Source organism: Delphinus delphis, chromosome 15, assembly GCF_949987515.2.
Source record: "Delphinus delphis chromosome 15, mDelDel1.2, whole genome shotgun sequence".
Lineage (NCBI taxonomy): Eukaryota > Metazoa > Chordata > Mammalia > Artiodactyla > Delphinidae > Delphinus > Delphinus delphis.
Genome location: NC_082697.1, coordinates 70,557,816 through 70,577,817, shown reverse-complemented (window position 1 = coordinate 70,577,817; position 20,002 = coordinate 70,557,816). Strand labels below are relative to the sequence as shown.

The window sequence follows — 20,002 nt, the reverse complement described above, 5'->3', positions numbered from 1 at the left end:
AGGAGTAGGCAGAAACCAGAGAGCATGGGGGACTGAGGCGGGCGGGCATGAGCTGGGGATCTCCCATGTCAGGATCAACTAATGGCAGTGGGAGTCATCAGGGGCTTACCAGGGAGATTTGGAGTGTCTACTGAAAAAAAACAAAACAAAACAAAAAGCACACCGTAAAAGCTGAGAATTATGTTTTATTCAGGGACGTTACTGAGAACTATATAGCCTGGGATACAGCCTCTCAGCGCTCTGAGGAACTGTTCCGAAGAGGTAAGAGAGCAGCCTGGATCTATAGGAGTTTTTGCTGAAACAAAACAAAACATGTAGTAGAACGTCGAAAGATTGTTGCTAATCACAAGAAAAAGCAGACATCTCAAGTTAATGATCTTAGTGCTTTTCTGTGTTTGGGAAGATGCGAGAGTCCGGGCATCTTAACTGTCTAGGGCGCGTATCCTGTTTTTCTCCCGAATTCCCTTCGGGGCTCACTGTCCTGGGGCAGCTGCAGTGGCGGAAGGCTTGATGGCGGGCACTATGTTTGTTTACCAGAACGCAGACACCATTCTTTGTTGACTGAAACGGCAGGCAACATTTTGTTTGTTTGGTTGGTTTTGGTCCACGGGAGGAAGCCCAGAGCAGTCGCTGAGGCTGAGAATTCTAGATTTCTAAGCGGGTTGTACCTTTTCACTCTTGTTACCTGTGCCCCCGCCAGGTTGGAGTAAACCCAGGAGATGATGAAGATGATGATAATGTAGACTATCTTCAGGACAACGCTCCAATGCAGATTTTATTATCCTTCTTATTTTACAAATGAAAAAAATGAAGACACAGGCAGGACAAAGGAGACAGAGAGAGCAGAGATGGGGGCTGGGAATTCACACCCCGAAGACCCTTGGGTTCCCTGCCTAACTTGGAGACATGCCTGGGAGGTCAAGATCAGATTTCAAGGGGATTTTTAAAAGTCTTTTATCAAAGAAATTCCCAAGGAAGACCCTGGCAGCTAGCCACTCCCCCGTGCTAATCAACACATTTCTGGTGGAATTCACTTCACCCCTGAGTGAGAAGAGCAGCAAGGAGGATTTTAACCACCCCCGTCACTGTTGTCAGAAGGAACCTTAGTTCTCCACTTCTGCGAGGTGAGAGGGAGTCCTATTGGAGGAACACCTCCAGTGCCTCCACTTCCTCTCCTGGGCTCCTGCTTATAGATGGATTACGTTTGGGACTGGAGAGATTGAAGAGAGATGGGTGTCTATTGGACCATGTTTCTCAGTGGGTGGGGCTAATGTGCATTTAAGCCAAAATATAAATTCCTCACTCCAGTCCCCCATCCTGCCTGACCTTATCTCTCACCACTGTCCCTGGCTCACTGCGCTGTAGCTGATCTTTCTTACTGGGAACACGCCAAACTCCTTGTGCCTCAGGGCCTTTGCACTTGCTCTATCCTCTGCCTGGAATGCTCTTCCTCCAGTCCATCCTGGTTCTTCTAGTCACTGAAGGCTCAGCTCACATGTCACCTCCTTAAAGACCTCTCCACTAACCCCCCCATCTCAGACTCCTATTTTTTCCTTTTGTCTTTTACATTTCTGTCTACCCCACTGAACTGTAGGATCCAAGAGGGAAGGGACTTTGTGTCACTCAGTTTCCTCACATCCAGCACAGTGGCTGGCCCATAGTAAGTTCTCAGTAAACATCAGTGGGATGTGTTTCCCGCTCTCTCCGCTTCCTCCTTCCCTGTGTTAAGATGGAGAAGGGGGTTGGGGAAGCCAGAACGGTGACCTCTCTCCAGCTTCCCTGAACCTGGGAGGGTGGGTTGAAATCTGGATAAGAGATGGGAGATGTCTCTGCCTAGTTCTCCATTCTAGTTTCCCAAAGCCCGGCGGACTCTGTAATATGAGCCTCAGCTGACAAGTTGGGTGTCTTCCTCCTAAGATCCTGGGGATAGAATAAGTCAGTCTCAATTCTGTTGGACTTGCAATCCAACCAGCTCTCCAGCACTCACCCAAATATATTTTCTCTGTTGGCTGCTTGGTTTTTTTAGTTTTTATTTTATTTTTGGCCACCCCGCGAGGCTTGCGGGATCTTAGTTCCCCGACCAGGTATCGAACCTGGGCCACAGCAGTGAAAGCACCGAGTCCTATCCACTGGCTGCTTAGTTTTAAAATTTGATTTTCTGAGATGACCCGCAGGCTAATCAGAGCTGACAATCGAGTCAGTGCCACGCTGTACATGAGATGGCACACCATGGTGGCTGGGAGCTCTGCAATCAGACCTGGATTCAAATCCTGGCTCCCGGACTTCCCAGCTGTGTGGCCCTAAGCTAAACCTCAACCTCTCTGGGCCTGCTCCCTTATCTGTAAAGTTGGGATAATAACCTGCTCGCTAGAGCTGTGACACAGTCAGCGTACGACACCAAGCAAATTGCTTGGCCCTAACTAGTTATTTTTATTGTAAATTATTATATTTTATTACAAAGAACTCTTGAAGACAAAAGGTCCAGAGGGCTAGTTCAGGTTCTGCCACTCACTGTGTGACGTTGGCAAGTCCCTTTTCCTCTCTAGAGCAGTTTCCCTCATCTGCAAACCGTGGGTGTGGGGTGGTGACTCAGGCAGCTAAAGGGATAGATTTGGGCTCAGCACAAAGGAGGCAGTTCTCACAAACATTAGGCTGCATGTGAGGTAGTGAGGTCCCCGTCACCTCTGTAATGTATTACATAAGATGCCAGAGCAGGAAGGAACCTCAAACAGCCGAGCCCTTCATTTTGCAAGCGTGGCAGTCAGGGCGGCTACCCAGACACAGAGTGATCGCAGACAAAGGAGCTTAAGATCCCCTGCCTGCCTGTCTGAGGCCCACTCCATACACCGACCGCCCAGATGTTAAGCACGGATCATCTACAAAGAGGCTGAGCAATGGCTCAGCTATGGGTCTGCCACTAGCTGTGTGACCTTGGCAAAGGGGCAGCTGCCAATCACAGCCCTGTCCACATCTCCACGTGCCCAAAGCTGCTCCAACACCGCTCCTCCCCCACCCCCCCAGCTCTCAATCGGAGGAATTTTTCCTGGAGCAGCTGGAAGTGCTGGGGAGTTGCCCCTGGCAGCAGCCCTCCACCAATGACAGATGGGAGTTGGTGGACAGCTAGCTCCCCACCTCTAGGCATGCACTGTGCCTGGCTTGCCCAAGCTCCCCCGCGGCGTGACGCACCTGTTGCCCGCGCTGGCACTCTGTGCGATAACACCTTTTATTGCCTCCTGCCCTTCCCTGCCTCCTTTCCCCGCTCTCCAAGTAGGGCTTCCTGGGATCGCCACCTATTTCAACAAACTGCAGTTGAATCCTGGTCTCAGGGAAACCCAAGAAGACCGGAAGTTACTTAACCTCTTGGGTTGGTCTCAGTACCTCTGGATGGGAGGATTCTACGAGTTAATAGAGATAAAGCACTCGCAACAGTGCCTGGCAGTATGTTTGGTTAATAAATGGGGTGGGGAGGGTGGGGAAGGAGGTAAAGAACCTTTATTTATACAAAACTCCATCCCCCCCCTCCCATTCTACCCTCCTCAGCAAACACAAACACCAGGTGATGAAACAATTTTTGAGATGCACACAAACAATGCACATTACTCAACCTGAGGTCGGGGCCGAGGTGCAGGTGACGTGCCTGGTGTCGGCATCTTGGACGCCCAGCTCGCTGGATCAGGAGACCTGAGCCACTCCCTCTGAACCACCGATGCCAGCGACGGCACGCATGGGGGCACACGCCGGCCCCAAGGTCACCAGGCATGCTTGTTCTGGGGATCCAGTGATTAACAGGAACCCCCAACCTTACAGCTGTGTGGGAAACTGGCAGCACGCCGTCACTGCTCGGTAATCACAATTTTTCATGTCCTCGTTAACTCCACTTGACTAAGCGCCCCTCCGCAGCTCAGGCTCTGCTGCCAGTGTCAACCTCTGTTAAATGAACAGGCGTCTCTGGGCAAATGACCACCCTTTCTGGACCTCAGTTTCCCAAGGCCTCCCAAGTCATTCTCCCATTGGCTTGGTTAGCTTCTAGGCTCAGCATCCGATCCAGTGAGATGGTGGCAGCTAACCCCAGGCCTGGGCAAGACACGAGTAACAGAGCAACTCGGTGGACAAAACACACCTTGAGCATGACAGGGATAGTCCACTGGGGCAGCTGTGGACCCGTGAAATGACCAACAGCTCATTCACAAGCCAAGGCGCCCGGGAACCTCCTGGTCTCTGCAGGTGCCTCCACTCCCATGGGACGTGGCGAGCCCGGGCCAACGTTGGGAGCCGGGGACGGCCGGTCTCCGTAGCCCCAGTGTTGGACAACTTCACCACTTCATAGCAGGGTTCCCTGAGTCTTTTGGAACCCTGCCAGCCGGGCTGCCTTCTGGAGGGAGGCATTTCGCAGTCATGGGTAAGGCCCAGTCCTCACTTGTAGACTCCAGCAAGAAGTGGGCACGCACCTAGGAAGCGTCCGTGCACGTGGGCCCTGGGGAAAGCATGGCCACCACCGTGGAGGTCTGGCTTGAGCTCTGAGCATTGTTGGGGGCAGTTTGGAAGAACAGGGGGGACTTACCCTCCTCTGAGACACCCAAGGGTGCTAGGGAGGCCGGAGAGAGGCTGGCCTCCAATGGAGCCCCACCGAGCTGGGTGTCCAGGGCCCTCAGGGGGCTCACCGGGGGTGAGGACCCGTCCCCACGGCAGCAGCCACAGCAGGGGCTGGCCTCGATGTGGGCCTTGCCACGTTCCTCCTGGCCGTGGCATTGCTTCAGGTGGCCACACAGGTGGCAGGTGAGGGCTGAGTAGACAATGCCATTGCCCAGGTCATCCCCGGGGGGGTCTGTGGTTGGCTCCGGGGATAGCAGGGCCTTCTGGCTGTCTTGTTCCTTGACCACTGGCTCCAAACCAGGGCACTCTGGGGTGCTGCCTGGGAGGAGTGAGTCCTGAGGGCTGTGAGGGGGTTCCACGTCCAGTCCAAAGGTGAACAGGGGGACGGGGACTGGGGCAGGGGCTCTGGGGCAGCCAGCAGTGAGGCTCTGGAAGGGCTTGTAGCCCCCCTCCCCACTGCTGGGCTCAAGCCCAGATGTCCCCGGGCAGCTAGCGGTGCCAGTGAGCACGCTGGAGAAGGCCTTGTAGCCAGCCTCTCCGCAAGGGCCAAAGCCCTCCAGCCCGCTGTCCCGGGTGCCGCCCTGCTTCACCGCCTGCACAAACTCCCGGTAGCCACTGCTGGGGGCCGAGGCGGGGCCCGGGGCTGCCCTGCACTGGAGGACGCTCTGGCGCAGGATCTGCTCCCACGTTTCTGGCTCAGGCTGGGGGGCGGCGGGGATGCTGGGGTCCACTTCCCCCAGGTGTTCGGCCAGCTGTGGGTCTGAGTCAAGCTCTCCAGGGCCTGAGGACTGGCTCAGGAAGGTGCTGAAGTTGCGGTAAGTGGGGTTGTCTGCGATGACGCCGGGCATCTCTGGGAAAGCCAGCCTGGCTGGGCTCTGGGTTGGAGGACTTGACTCTGGGTTCAAAGGCTCCTTGTCCTCAGACGATGCCTCCTGGGGCCCCACACTTGGGGACGTGGCCCAGGGCCTCTGAACACTTGGATTTTCTAAAGGTGGAAGAAGGCAGGACTCCTCCAAGCCCTGTGGGCTAAAGCCCCCAACCTCGCCCCCGAGAAGGTCCAGGAACAGGCTCTCTGTCAGCCGGGCTGCGATGCCCTCCCTGCCCTCCTGGAAGCTGCCCCCGCTGCTGTCAGGTGATGGGCAGAAGCTCCCTTTATCTTCCTCCACTTCCTCTTCTTCATTCTCCACTTGGGCCTCAAACAGCTCCACGCACCGAACCAAGCTGATGCTCTCTGGCCAGAGGATTGTCTTGTTGACCTCCATGGGGTGCCATGCTACTTTTCCAGGACACTGGAAAGGCTCATTTCTAGCAGCCTTGGAGGAATCTTCATCCCTTTCCATGCCATGCTCCAGTAAACAGGGCAGAAGCTTGGCAAGACAAGTCTTCCAGTGTCTACAAGAGCAAAGTTCGATCAGGGTTCAGTTTCTCCACTTGAAAAATCTCCTATTCATCCTTCAAAGCCCAGCTCAAAATCACCCTGGACTGATGTTGAGACAGGCTGGGACCCAGGACCCTTTGCTGTAGTGCTACGATGCTTGCAAGTGGACAAACCTCACCTCCAGCAACAAAATACAAAGAAACTATATGGGACTAAAAAATACTGGCTGCAAGCGCAGTTGGGGCTTGTACAAAAGATACAGAAAGGCCAAAAAACGCAACTGCCACTTCTGAAGAGCCAGGAGCAAAACCAGGGTACTGCGCATGCCGCCTGCACTTCACACCGCCAGAGGGGTGGGCAGGACACCTAAGCCACCCCTCCGGCCCAATCCCTGGACACACCCCTACCCTCACCCCACATCAGGAACCAGCTCGCCTGCACCCCTCGGGGAGTGGGCAAGAGAACCTGCTACTTGTTCTCCAACACCCCCCAGCCCCTCACCCACCCCGCCCCGCCCCATTGCAGCAGGGGCCCCAGTAGAGCCTTGCCTGAATTTCTTGTCTGGCATCTAGTCAATTTCTCTTGACTAGGGAAGGCCGAGAACCCTGGTGGGTGTCAATGTCTGCCTGTTGCAAACACACTTCCAGACTTTATAATCAATAATCTATCAGTCCACCCTCACTACTAGATTGGGAACTCCTTGAAGGCAGGGCCTGTGTCTTACTTTGGGATTTCTGGAGCCTGGCATATAATACAAACTCAATCTATTGAATAAGAAGTCTTTGTCAGGGATGATGGTATTTAAAATACCTATCAGGGGTAGGATAGGGAGGGTGGGAGGGAGATGCAAGAGGGAGCGGATATGGGGATATATGTATACATATAGCTGATTCACTTTGTTATACAGCAGAAACTGATACAACATTGTAAAGCAATTATATTCCAATAAAGACGTTAAAAAATAAATAAAAATAAAATACCTATCAACACCATAGCATAAGTAAGGGCCAATTAGAATGGCTGGGGAGTCCTAGGGCTGGGGCAGCATCCTGGAGTCCCCTGCTGTGCTAGGTATAAACCCTTCAGTTATTGGATTGTGGGTGGGTTCAAGGGGCCCTGAGAGAGGGGTTAAGGAGGCCAGGTGGCATATTCAAGGGTCCAGGATAGTGGTCTCTGCCCACCAGTGTGCCACTATGTCAACAGTTTAACAAGTGGTACAGCTGCCCTGCTTGTTACCCCCATCAGGCTTGCTCAGGACAGACTGGGCATCCCAAGGGGGTTCAGTATGTACCTGACCCCCAGTGAAGCTCAGGGGACTCAGCCAGCAGCTGACCTACCCAGACCACCCCTCCCCCTGCTATCCCTTGAAGTCTAGTGTCACAGGACAAGTGCTGAACAACAAGGAAGATACGGCAGACTCTCAAGATGGGGCCCACCACCCCAATTCCATCCCCTTCCAAATCCATATAGGCGATGACCCAAGTTCATATACATACGGGCACTTGGCTGGTTCCTGGCCTTGGGACCGCTTCCCCCACAGTGACACCTAAAACATAGAGACAGCCAGTGACACAGAGCCGAGAGGCCTGCCGGCCCAGCCTATCGTCCAGCAATGCTCAGCACATGTTTGCCGTGAGAAGACTTTGAGTCTTGACATCACACAGGTCTGAGGTCTGATCAGGTCACTCCCCCTCTCTGAGCCTCAGTTTTCTGAGAATTAAGGAGGCTGCACTATTAAGTTGCTGTGGCTGATGGCAAAAACGGCCACAGTCTCTGAAGCTCCTCCTATCCCTGAACCTGGCATGGCTGTGTGACTTGCTTTGACCAATAGCATGTGGTGGAAGTGATACTGTGCTAACTGGGTCAGCCTGCTGAAGGATGACAGACACATACATGGCTTAGTAACCTCCATGGCCCCAGATGTGTCAGCCACCTGCCAGACCTGCGAGTGAGACCACTGGTACAGGCCCAGCCAAACCCAGGATCCTTCCACCCCCACTGCTGAGCAGAGCCCAACTACAGACTTGCAGAAGCAAGAGCTACATAAGTGGCTACTGTTTTAACTTTCTAAATTTTGGGATGATTTGTTACACAGCAAAATCTAACTGATACATAAACGACACTATGTGCAGGACGCTGTAATATACACTTCATGTGGATTGTCTTGGTGAATTCCAACACCAGCCCTGTTATAACCACTGCTATAACCCACACAAGAAAACTGAGGCTCAGAGAAGTTAAGCAACTTGTTAAGTCTAACCTGCAGGTAAGTGGCAGAGCCAGGGTTCAAAGCCAGTACCACTGGACTCCAGAGCCTGCTACAGGGTCCCTGGAGAATTGAGGACACTCAGACCTTCTGTTCTAGACGGGACCTGTATCCCCGCCTCCCCCTGTCCTAGAGAACCCTGATGGCACTAAGGCAAACCCCACCTGGCCATCGCATTGGGGAAGCTGACCCCACCGGTAGCTCAGGGGTGGTCACCTGGTTGGTCTCAAGTATTCCCACTCCTTACAACTGAGTGGTTTAGGAAAGAGGCTGTGATGTAATTCAAGCCAATGAGAATGGAGAGATTTGCTAGTGTTTTGGGGGGCAGTTTCCTGCTCCTAAGAGGAATATACAGAAAGCCTGTCCCCTTCTCCCTCTCCTTTTGGCCTCCTGCTCTGGTACAGGTACCTTGCCAAGAGATGACATGCCGATGACCTCAGGGATCATCTCCTCCCAAGGGAGGGAAAAAACCAACCCCAGAGGAACCCCTGTCTCCCACCCAGGCTGAAAGAACAGTCATGGAAGCCAAAGGGAAGGGAGTGAAAGCCTCTAGCTGCTGACTCAACCTACCCTGAAACCTTCCTGACTTCCCATGTGCAACCCCCAAAGCCAAGAAATATCCTGAACATCCCAGACATCTTGAGTCGTATTTCCCTGTACACGTAGTGCACAGCATCCTTACCAACCCCCTCTCCTACCTGAGAATCCTGGATGACAACAGCCACGAGGGGGCTGTGGGCTGGGTTGGGAATTTGGTCCCACCATTCTTTCTTAATCCTGAAAAAGAAAAGGACAAGATGTTGGTCCCTGTATCACTAACAGGTTGACGTTCCTCCCATAAAAATTATCATAGTCACCAAGACTTATCAGGGGTCAGAGATCATGTCGATAGGTTTTTTGGCTGTCTCACCCTCACTCCGTGAAACAGGTTCTACTGCTAACCCCACTCTACCGATGAGAAGACTGAGGCCCAGGGAGGTGAAGTGACAGCTGGTGGGCAGAAGAGCCGGGTTTGGGCTCCAGCATCCTGCTACCCAGAGTGGAGTTCCTAATGTGGCCGCCTCTGCTCCAGAGGGAACAAGTTCCAGGGAATCAGGAGACACTCAAGCTGCAGAGAGAGAATTCTGGGTTTCCCCTTCAACAACCTTTACTCTGGAGCAGCTGAGGATAAGGTGCTGGGGAGAGGCCTGGGATGGCCTGAGAGGCTGAGGTATTCCTTCTCCCTTCCTGGGTCAGCCTGGAGCCACGGAGCATCAGTGCTGGGAGGGAAGGTCCTCAGACACCCCCTGGATTAGCCTCCACCCACTCCACTCAGTCAGTTAACACACATTTATTGAGTACCTACTATGTACCACTCACTGTGCCAGGCCTCGGGGACACACAGTGAACAAGACAGGCAAAACCCCTGCAGAAATGATTATGTGACATCATTCATTCCTGGCGATAAGTGCCAGGAATAAAAATAAAGAAGATAGGGACTAGAGAGGAATAGTGTGATCCAGGAAGGCCTCCCTGAGGAGGTGACTTCTGAGAGGCAACTGTAGGTGGAGGAGGAGTTGGTCTCGGTGATGCCTGGAAAAAGGGCTTTCCAGGCAGAGAGCACAGCGAGTGCAAAGGCTCCAAGGGAAGATCTTGCTTGGGGCGTTCAAAGAACAGCAAGGTTGGAGCACTGGAACACAGTGAGTAGGGGTAGGGAAGACAGACGATGGGGAAACTGAGGCTCAGAGAAGGAGAAAGACCAGCCCAGGGGGGCTCAGAGGCATCAGCAACAGACGTGGAGAGGGGACCTTGCATTCCCTGCACACCTACTGTGTGCCCGGCAGAGTACAGACACTTGCTCACATCAATCCTCAACCATCGCCATCCTTAAGTGGTCACCTGGGGCCCGCTCGTCCCATTTCAGAGGTGGGAGGACTGAGGCTCTGAGACTCCATGATTCCAAGGGCTCAAGCTCACTGGAAACAACGCTCCTTCTGTCCCCCTACACCGAGTGATCGGGGAGTCCCTTAGGACTCTTGGGACTGATGAAATAGGGACCCAAGGCTGAACAGAGGTTCAGAAACGTGGTCACACAGCTACGAAGCAGCAAGGCTAGGATCTGAACCCAGGTCTGACTCTGCAGGACAATCATCTAGAATTCCTCTGTCTATTGCCACATGCCTTCAAGTGTCTGGGCCATACCCTGGGCATGATCCATCTCACTTCTGCCAAAGGAAGGCCCTGCCCCCAGCTCCTGCCCTGGCCAGCTCCTTTGCCCTAGTCAGGTCTCAGCTCAAACACCTCGTCAGAGCGGCCTGCACTGGCCTCCCCATCCAAAACAGGCCCCCTCGCCCTGGCATATCTCCTTCAGCGCAAGGATCACTATGGAAAACAGCCATGGTTACTTGGTGGCCTGGCATCTTGTGCCTCCCCAAGGACACAGGGTCCCTGTCGGTCCCAGTGCCTCGCACATAGTAGCTGCTCAATAAATATCTATCGTTGAATGAAAGGGCTGCAAGCTGACAGATCAGAGGGGAAATTCCCACCCACTCCACACCACAGGGGGCTGGCTTGGCAGCCTCCTGCACAGCTCAGGACTCACTTGATGATGCTGACATAGCAGGACAGGCAGACAGCCAGGATGATGACGCAGGAGATGCTGACGCCCAGCGGGAGGCGCTGCTCCAAGGTCGCCTCGTAGTCTGGAAGTGGAGGGAAGCCATGAGCTTGCATCGCGCTGCGTCCAGCCTGGTCTCCATTTCCCAGAGCAGGAGACCGAGGCCTCGTGAAAGCATCCTCCAAGACTCTGCGTGAGCTGGCCGCTGCATCCCCTCCTACTCCCCTCTCTTGCACATGGAGCCCTCGCCACATCGGCCTCCTTGCTGTCCCCTGTTCCTCCAAATCTCGGGGCCACCTCAGGATCTTGAACGTGCTGCTTTCTCTTTTTTGAAATAAGTGAGGTCAAGGGCAGAGACTCTGGAGCTGGACGGCCCCAGTTCGAAGCCTGACTCTGTCATATACTAGCTGGCGACCCAGGACAAGCCCCTCACTCACTCTGTACCTTGGTTTCCTCTCTGTGCAACGGGGTTAATAACTACTTAACTCATAGGGTTGTTCTGAGGATCGTACGATTTAATATACACTTGACGCCGTGCCCGCACGTCCATTCACACAGCTGGCCCCCTCTCCTTGCTGACTGTCAGGTCCCAAAAGTTCTCCCTCACACCCTCTCTACTGTTGCCTCCTCCCATCCCTTTCCCCTGCTTTATTTCCTTCCCAGAATTATTGTCCTCGGGATCTAGATCTCATTTATATTTTTTGTTTACTTGTTTATTTTCTGTCTCCCCCTCTAGAATGTCAGTTCCACACGAATAGGGATTTTTGCCTATTTTGTTCACCACTAGGCCAGCACGTAGTAGGAACTCAAGAAATATCTGTGGAAATAATGAGTGTCCAGCACATGGTATCTGTCCCATACAAGTTATTTCCCTTCCCTTCTCCAGGTTAAAGGAAGAATCAAATCAATTTGACAAAACTTTCCTAAGCACTTACTGTGTGCTTGGCACCATGCTGGGCAATGGAGATACAGACACAGAGCAGATACTACCCATAGAGCTCACAGCCCGGAGTGGGAGACAGGTGGTCAAGAGGTATCCATGGAACAGGATAGGCGATGCTGAGAGGGGCGTGTGGTGGGTTGGGTTGAGGTACCTGCCAATCACCACTGTGCCCAGCACTTTGAAGAATCCTTCCTTCATTGAATGTTCACAACAGCCCTTCCTTCTCTCCATTGTACGGATGATGCCCGAGGCAGCCTCCACCACGCAACAGCTATCTCCCCTTCTTCTTTGCTAGGCTGCAATGTGCCCACCCTGAGGTTTGGGCCAATCATGGGCCAAAACTAGTCCCCTTTTCAGACATTTCAGTTCCCAGCCTCCCTTGCAGTTGGGAGAGGCCACGTGACAGTCCTGAACAATGAAAGGCAAGGGAAAGGCCACCAGGACTGGAAATGTTTTTGTTTCATGATAAAAGATGCACGGGATACACTCCTTGTGGCAGACTTCCATTTCCTTTGGGTCTTGGGCATGAGGGTGTGTGCAGCAGACAACTTGGGGCCATGAGGTGACAAGGGTAAGGATAAAATGCTACCATGCTAGGGATGGCAGAGGGAAAGAAAAGACTCTGGGGTGATGTAACTGAGCGGCTGTATGAACCAGGAAGGTCCACTGGCAAGACTTCATTTTAGGGGAATTCCCTGATAGCAGTCCAATGATTAGGACTCCGCACTTCCACTGCAGGGGGCATGGGTTCGATCCCTGGTGGGGGAATTAAGATCCCACATGCTGCGCGGCCAAAAAAAAATAAAATAAAGACTTCATTTTATGTAAGATAATTCAATACTCTTTTGCAAAAGTGTGATAAAGGCGCAAAGAGCTGTTTGGAGGATGCAGCTACCAGGTGAGGGACTACATTTCCCAGAATCCCTTACAGCTATGTGTGGCCACGTGACCAGCTCCACCAATAGAGCTTGAGAGAAAGGGATGTGTGTCACTTCTGGGCTAAGACTTTTAAGAAGCAGGTGTGGTCTCCCCGCTCTCATTCCCTTCCTGCTGGCTGGATGCAGATGATGGCAGGTCCACAGAGCAGGGATTCTTAACTTGGGGTCCACAGACCTCCAACATGGTTGCCGTTAGGATTTAGGGGTCTGGGAACTTGGAGGGGAAAGAAATGATATCTTTGTTTTCACTAACTTCTGAAACCTGGCATTTCCTCCCATTAGGAATAGAGGGAGCAAACCACAGTAATAGCAGCATTAGTTACTTAGCCCCCATCAGAAGTCACAGCTATTCTCAAATCACCTGACAGCTGCAGTAGCAGGAAATACCACTTATGTTCATCTACTTTGAAATTACAGTATTTATGACAACTACCACTAGATCCTGTTTTTAATGTGTTATTAAAGAAGCATGTATTCCTAGATAACAAGTATATTTTAAAATCTTTTTATAATCGCATTTCAATAAAATTAGGTTTCCCTTGAAGGTCTATGTATTTTATTTGATACGTTGAAAAATATTACACTGGCTTGTGGTTGCCAAGGGGGAAGGTGGGGAGGAGGGATGAATTGGGAGGTTGGGACTGGCATATGCACACTACTATATATAAAATAGATAATCAACAAGGACCTACTGTACAGCACAGGGAACTCTACTCAATACTCTGTAATAACCTACATGGGAAAAGAATCTGAAAAAGAATAGATATATGAATATGTATGACTACATCACTCTGCTGGACACCTGAAACTAACACAACGTTGTGAATCAACTATACTCTAAAATAAAATTTAAAAAAATAAAAATATTATTCTGAGATGAGGTCCACAGGCTTCACCAGACTGCCAAAGGGGTCCATGATACAGAAAGGCTGAGAATCTCTGTCCTAGAGAATGACGGAGCCACAGGGAGGAAAACCACCTACCAATCAGCAAAGTTCGTGTTGAATTGTTATGTGAGCAAGAAACATATTTCTACAGTGTTAAGCCGCAGAACTCGTGTGTTTGTTACCGTAACCTACCCTACCCTGACCAGTACACCACATCAGTTGGTAATTCCGTCACTGCAATTAGAGCATCCTGTGATATGGAAACCAGATGTTTGGCTTGGGGAAGTCTCTGGCCACAGAATGAAAGTGGGGAACAGAGAGGCTAACTGCTGGGAATTCCCTGGTGGCCTCGTGGTTAGGATTCCGGGCTTTCATTGCCGTGGCCCAGGTTCAATCTCTGGTTCCGTGTTCAGGGAACTGAGATCCTGCAAGCCACGTGGCGCGGCCGACTGCTCAGGACTCCCAGCAGGATACTCACAGTTCAGCCACTTGGCACTGGGGCTCCACTCACTCCAGGTGCTGTTGTAGCTCTGAGCCCAGGCCTTCACCTGGGCGCTGTAGGAAGCTCCAGACTTCAGGGTGCTGGCTGCAAAGCGGAGGGTGGGCCCCTTGTAGGTCACGTTATAAATTCTGAACTGGTAGAGGAAAGGGAGCCATTAGTGCACCGAGTCTGGGGGAGGGGAGTACCAGCTCCCACCCGGGCTGCTGTCCTTAGCTGACCCCACAATGTGTAAGAGCCACCAGCCTAGGTATTTGGTTATTCCTCCAATTTCAGGCCCTTGTTTGTCACTTCCACAACTGTGACCAGAATCGAGCAGGATGGGTCAGGGAATCAGCCCTTATCCTGACCCTCACTCCCACCCTGATCAGCCATTTTGACGTGACTGGGGCAAGTCGATGAACCTTTCTGAGTTTTAGTTTCCTCATCTGTACAATGAAGGTAAGAGTTCCTACTGCCACTTTCTGGCTGTGTGACCTTAGATAAGTAACCATAATTTCTCTGGACCTTGATGTCTTCTTCTGCAACATGGCGATAATAAAAGTGCCTACCTCCCAGGGTTTCTGTGAGGATTAAGTGGGTTAACACAGGTAAGCACTTCGGACAGGGCCAGGCATGTGGAGAGCATGAGAGTGATCTTTCTGAGGCACAGACAGGGTCACTGTGTCCCTCTCTCTCCTTCAAGGTCTCTCTAGAGGCTCCAAAGTCAAGCCCAAACACAATGGCCCATCATCTCAGTCCCGCCCAACCTAGCCCCAACTGGGAAGGAAGGTTCAAGATCTGTTGTTAAGTGAAAAAGGTAACATGAAGATTAGTATGTGTTGTCTGTTGCCTTTCATGTTCAAAATATAGAGGGAGAAGGCATAGTGATGGTGGCAGACAGCCTCATATGGCTCCGTGACCCCACCTTGTATCACGCCCTTGTGTAATCCCCTCTCCTTGCCTAAAGGGGCAGGGGGACCTAAGACTTGTTCCTAACCAACAGAATATGGTGAAGGTGATGGATACATAGGGACTACGTGGATGTGATTCCATTATGCAAGGCTGTAACTCCAACTTGCTAGGAGACTCTCTCCCCCTTGCTGGCTTTGAAAAGGCCACAAGGGAAGGAACTGCGGGCGGCCTCCCAACAAAGGTCAGCAAGAACCCGACGCTCTCAGTTCAAAGCCCACAAGAAACTGGATGCTGCCAACATCACAGGAGCTTGGAAGCAAGCCCCTGGCCAACCCCTGCGTGTGCGGCCTTGTGAGACCCTAAGCAGAGGACCCAGCTGAGCCGTGCCCAGACTCCAGACCCCCAGAAACTCTGGGGCAATAAATATGTGCTGTTGAAAGCAGTTCTGTTTGCAGTAATATTATCATGTAATAATAAAAACTTCACAGTGATGAAGGAACACACACACATTTGCTCGTACAGGCATAGACTCTCTCTAGAAGGACACACATGCCCCCACACCCTCTGCCTGCTCTAGCCTGGCCTTCCCCTCCTGGCAAGAGACGGGGAGCAGTGGTCAACCTCTGGGAGAGGTACTGGAGATCGGGGTTAGGAGAGAAACATAGTTCCTTTCTAAGTCCTTCGGTAGCCTTTGAATTTTTTACTTCATGTGAATATTACTTTTATTTTTAAGACTTTAAAAAAATAAAAAATGAAGTAAAGTTTGGGTTCAGGATGGATTCTGACAGCACGACAGTGGCCTGAATCCTCTGCCTGGGCTTCTCCCCCAGTGGAGGGTCCATCCCTTCGCAGCGCCCCCCTCCAATCCCCCACAGCCCCTTCCCAGCTCCTGGCAACACTACTGCTGGCAGGTTGGAAGCACCTGGGGGCAACGGTCTGGTGTAAAGGGAGCCGAGGGGAGGTGTGCACAGCAAGGAAGCAAAGTCCTAACAGCTTGCTGGAGAAACTGGAGGGCAGCTGGAACTTTCCAGGGAAGCTGGGGACAGGGTGGAAGTGACAGGAGGAGACCAGGGCAGGGACAGAGGACACTCTTACTGCCGGTGTTCCTTTCTTTCTAAATCGCAGTAAACAGGAAGCAGCAGCTGGATCTCGTTCACTGAAGGAATCACACACCTTAGAGAGGTGTAGGGAATTGGGAAATGGTTTACTAAGAAACAAAAAAGAAATTGAGCTTCCGAGGAATTACTTGTGGTTGGTGTGTTTTTTAACAAAAAAGGCCAGGTGTTCGGGAGACCATTCTGAGAGAAAGATCCGGAAGAAGAGAACAGCACAGGTCCCTCAGTCCAAATCCTGGCTTCAAATCCCAGCTTGGCCATTTCCAGCTGTGGGACACTGGGCGAGTCATTCCACCTCTCCAAACCTCAGTGTCCTGGTCACTAAAATGGATAGACAAACACCTTCCCACCTGCAGGGCTTTCCCAGTCATTAGTGATAATACACATTGAGCCTGGCACAGAGTAAGCACCCGCGACATTATCATGAACATGGCATTCATGGCCCTCAGTAAGCTTGTGGCCTCATTTTCTGCCTTTTCACTGTACACACTCCCACAGACCCATAATCCTCAGAGATGCCATGAATTTTCATGCCTCCAAGCCTTGGCTCATGTAGTTCCCTCTGCCTGGCCTACCATTCCCTAGCTAGAGAACTCCTATACATCCTTCACTGCCCAAGCCAAAACTCTAACTCCATTATAGAACCTCGTCCAGAGATCATCCAGGACAATGAGCATCTCCATCTCCCAAATTCCACAGCGAGTTTCTAATATTTTTAGAATTGATCCCACCAGTCTGAGCCACAGGTGGTGTCTGCAATACTGTAGCAAACAGCTGGGCACCCACCCGGCATCTACACAATTGGGGTCAGGTACCGAAAGCTCAGGGCAGGTAAGCCTCTGTCTCCAGTTCCAGGGTTAATTCTCATTGGTCTAAACCAATCACGGCTATTTCATTCCCTAGCCTGTGACTGGTTAGAGAGGAGCACGTGACTATCTCTGGCCAATGACTAATGAGGGGAATTCTTCAGGCCCGGTTCTGTCCCTGGAAAGGGAGAGACGGGGGAAGGGTGTCTCAGGAGATTCTGCCCCACCAGCAAGAGAAGCTGGACCTGGAATTCCGAGGCCTGAGGCAGCCCCGAGCACCTACATGACCATTAAGCCATAGCCCAGGCACAATTCTGTCCGCTGGCTGGAGTCTGGTGCTGGGGCCTGAACCCAGCTGTGTTTCAGCCAGCCCAGTCTCTGTTTCCTCTTCCGCAGAACCTCCTTTGGGGAGCCGCCCCTCCTTCATTTTCAGCCCATCTGGTTTGGGTGAGGCTGACCTGACCTGCTCCAGAGGTGGGCATGTGACTCAGCCCTGGCCAGTGAGAACACTGCACCAGCACCCCGTCTCCTGCCCACAGCCTGCGACAGGTTCAGAGAGTGGCATGTGATCCCAGGCAGATAACTGATCATTGGCCCCAGGACTTTTACTGGGACTATCTGGAGAGAAGAACTTTTCCCACTGCGGTTTTAAGATGCAGGCCTGGAGCTGCTAGTAGACGTACTGGCAGCTACATGAGGGAAGAGCCTGCCTAAAAGTGAAGCCAACATAGAATAAAGCAGGACCAAAGGATGGAGATTCCTGGAACCTGGATCCAGCCATGATAAGCAAATAACTGATATTCCTTTGGGCCCTATAGGTTGTACCCTTCTCTCCCCTCCAGGCTATGCCCTGAACGAAGCCTGCACAGGCCCAGGAACGGGAAGGGGATTTACTGACAAAACTGACCCTGTGTCTTTCCCCAGCGTCTGTGCCAACCACCTCTTCTCGACTGCTCTGAGAGCCTGGCTGCCCCACTCCTGCTTCTACACCACATCCTGGCCCAGTGCCAAGGAGGAAAACCACACCTGAGAGAGATAAATCAACACCTGCCACGCCCCCGGCTTGGCCAGGAAGAGAAGAAGCAGGGACGGAAGCTGATGTGACAGCTCAAGATGTCAGGGGCCTGCTCCCCGGCAGCCGAAGCCAGGCCAGCCTGGGTCCCGGGACACGAGGGCATGGCTCCCAGCAGACCCTCAACAGTAACAGGCCAGGGCGCGGGAGGGAGAGTCAGATGGGATTTCCAAGGCCTGTGGCACTCAGGAGAAAAGGAGGATGACGTTGATGACAGGGGAGCCTGTCTGTGTCATATATTGCCTGCTCTCCACAGCCCTATGGGATGGGTACTCTTGTTATCGCCACGTTACAGATGGGGAAACTGAGGCACAAGGAGGTTCAGCAAAAACCTCAAGATCATGCAGCAGGTGGCAGGGCAGGTACTGGAACCCAGCTCTGTAGGACTCTGAGGCCCCTGGTATTCACATGGCATCCCTGCAATGGGAATATTTGAGGGGAAAACATGGGTGGTTGCAAATGGCCTCCACCCCCAGTTGCACCTAAAATAGTCAGGCCAAGCCACCCACTGTGTAGCCCCTGTGATTCTTTACTTCATCGTTTCCTACAAATCAGCTCTCCCTATTTTAAAAATGTCAATACATTCGTTTTTTAAAAAAGAAACATCATAAAATAAAATAACAGAATAGAATAAGATAAAATAAAATGGAACCTCACTGCCACTGCTATGACTGGAAGGCAAGTACGAAATGCCATGAGCATCTCATAAAGGAAACGCAATCAAAACCACGTAACGGCATGAAATTTCGGCTGAACTTGTTTTCTGGGGGAAGGCTCTGAGCCTGCAGCCTCTTCTCTTTGTTAAAGAGAAGGATTAGTAAACCGATCAGCTCAGCTGAGATGCCTCCCCTGACAGTCAGGGTCGGGCAGGAGCGCGGGCGTGGAGTGACCGTCTCACCCTGGGATTCGCTCATTTAAGTGTGTTTGGAGGTATCACCTAAAATCCCAAGTGTCCCGCCCCCTGGGGAACAAATGTGGTCCAGAGTCCTTCTTTATAGATGAGGAACAGTGCCCGGAAATAAACTCCCCTATGTGCACGCTGGGAATCAGGGGCCTGGAGCGGCGGAGGGCCTGGTCCTGGCATAGAGCCAGAGGAGAAGCTGGGGGTCCAGATCCCCAGGGTTTGCTGTCCAATCGCGGGTCACTTTCCCCATCTCCCACCCCAGAGCCTGAGTCTCGACCCGTCTGAGTCTCAAGAGGTCACAGAGAGACCCCACAGGGCGCCCACTCACATCCGTGGGGTCGTTCTCATTTGAGATGTTGATCAGGTAGGTGAGCTCGGAGTATAGGTGATTCTCAGGAGGGTACGGGTTGTTCCACGTCAGCAGCCACGTGCGGGAGATGTTGGCATGAACAGTGAGGTTTCTGGGCGCCAGGGGTTTCACTGCGGAGAAGTGGTGCCTGGTGAGGGGCTGGGCTGGGCGTCAGGAGGAGGCCCGGCCCGGCCTGCAGACCATTTAGATTTTCAGTCAACACCACCTCCGCAATACGTTGATGGGATACCACACAGATTTCGTCGTGGTGGAGAATTAAAACCCTGATACCGATTCTCACGTCGCTAAAATCCACTTTAGTGGTTGTTAACGACATTTCCACAGTGACTGCAAAATGCATAAGCAAAGTAACCCAAACTTTGGCCTTTCTACCTTTATCCTTCACTCTATTGGCCATCTCCGTGCTCTGTATTATTATCTACCAAGTATTTTTCTTTATTTTGATTCATGTGTTTTAAAACTTAGTCTCTTTTAAAGCAATCACATCCATGAGATCACAGGTATATTATGAGCATTAAAATCAACACACACATGAAAACTCTTTCAATTCATGGATTCGTTCCTGGGTCAATTTAAATCACCCCCCCACACACCCTCCAACTCCGGGTATGAGTAAGCCCTTCCGGAATTGCTGATGGAGTGGTGACTACTGTGAGCTCTGTGAGAATACTGCCTCTGCTGTTGAGGAGCTGTGTGACCTGAGGGCAGGTTACTTGCCTTCTCTGAACTATGTACGGTGTT

General features: G+C 52.0%; 1 protein-coding gene across 14 annotated transcripts in view; it reads right to left on the bottom strand.

Moving 5' to 3' along the window:
• Positions 1 to 3,457: 3,457 nt before the first annotated feature.
• Positions 3,458 to 20,002, bottom strand: part of IL4R (interleukin 4 receptor) — a 38,037-nt gene continuing 21,492 nt past the window's right edge. For 13 of the 14 annotated variants that reach the window (XM_060031952.1, XM_060031954.1, XM_060031950.1 and 10 more), the window contains 6 exons: positions 19,220 to 19,371; positions 14,080 to 14,236; positions 10,819 to 10,918; positions 8,936 to 9,014; positions 7,468 to 7,517; positions 3,458 to 5,985 (listed from right to left, as the gene is read on the bottom strand). In XM_060031952.1, coding sequence (XP_059887935.1) covers positions 4,449 to 5,985; positions 7,468 to 7,517; positions 8,936 to 9,014; positions 10,819 to 10,918; positions 14,080 to 14,236; positions 19,220 to 19,371 — 2,075 coding nt within the window. In that variant the 3' untranslated portion in view covers positions 3,458 to 4,448. The remainder of the gene's footprint in view (positions 5,986 to 7,467; positions 7,518 to 8,935; positions 9,015 to 10,818; positions 10,919 to 14,079; positions 14,237 to 19,219; positions 19,372 to 20,002) is intronic. The other variant, XM_060031960.1, reaches the window with a different exon arrangement.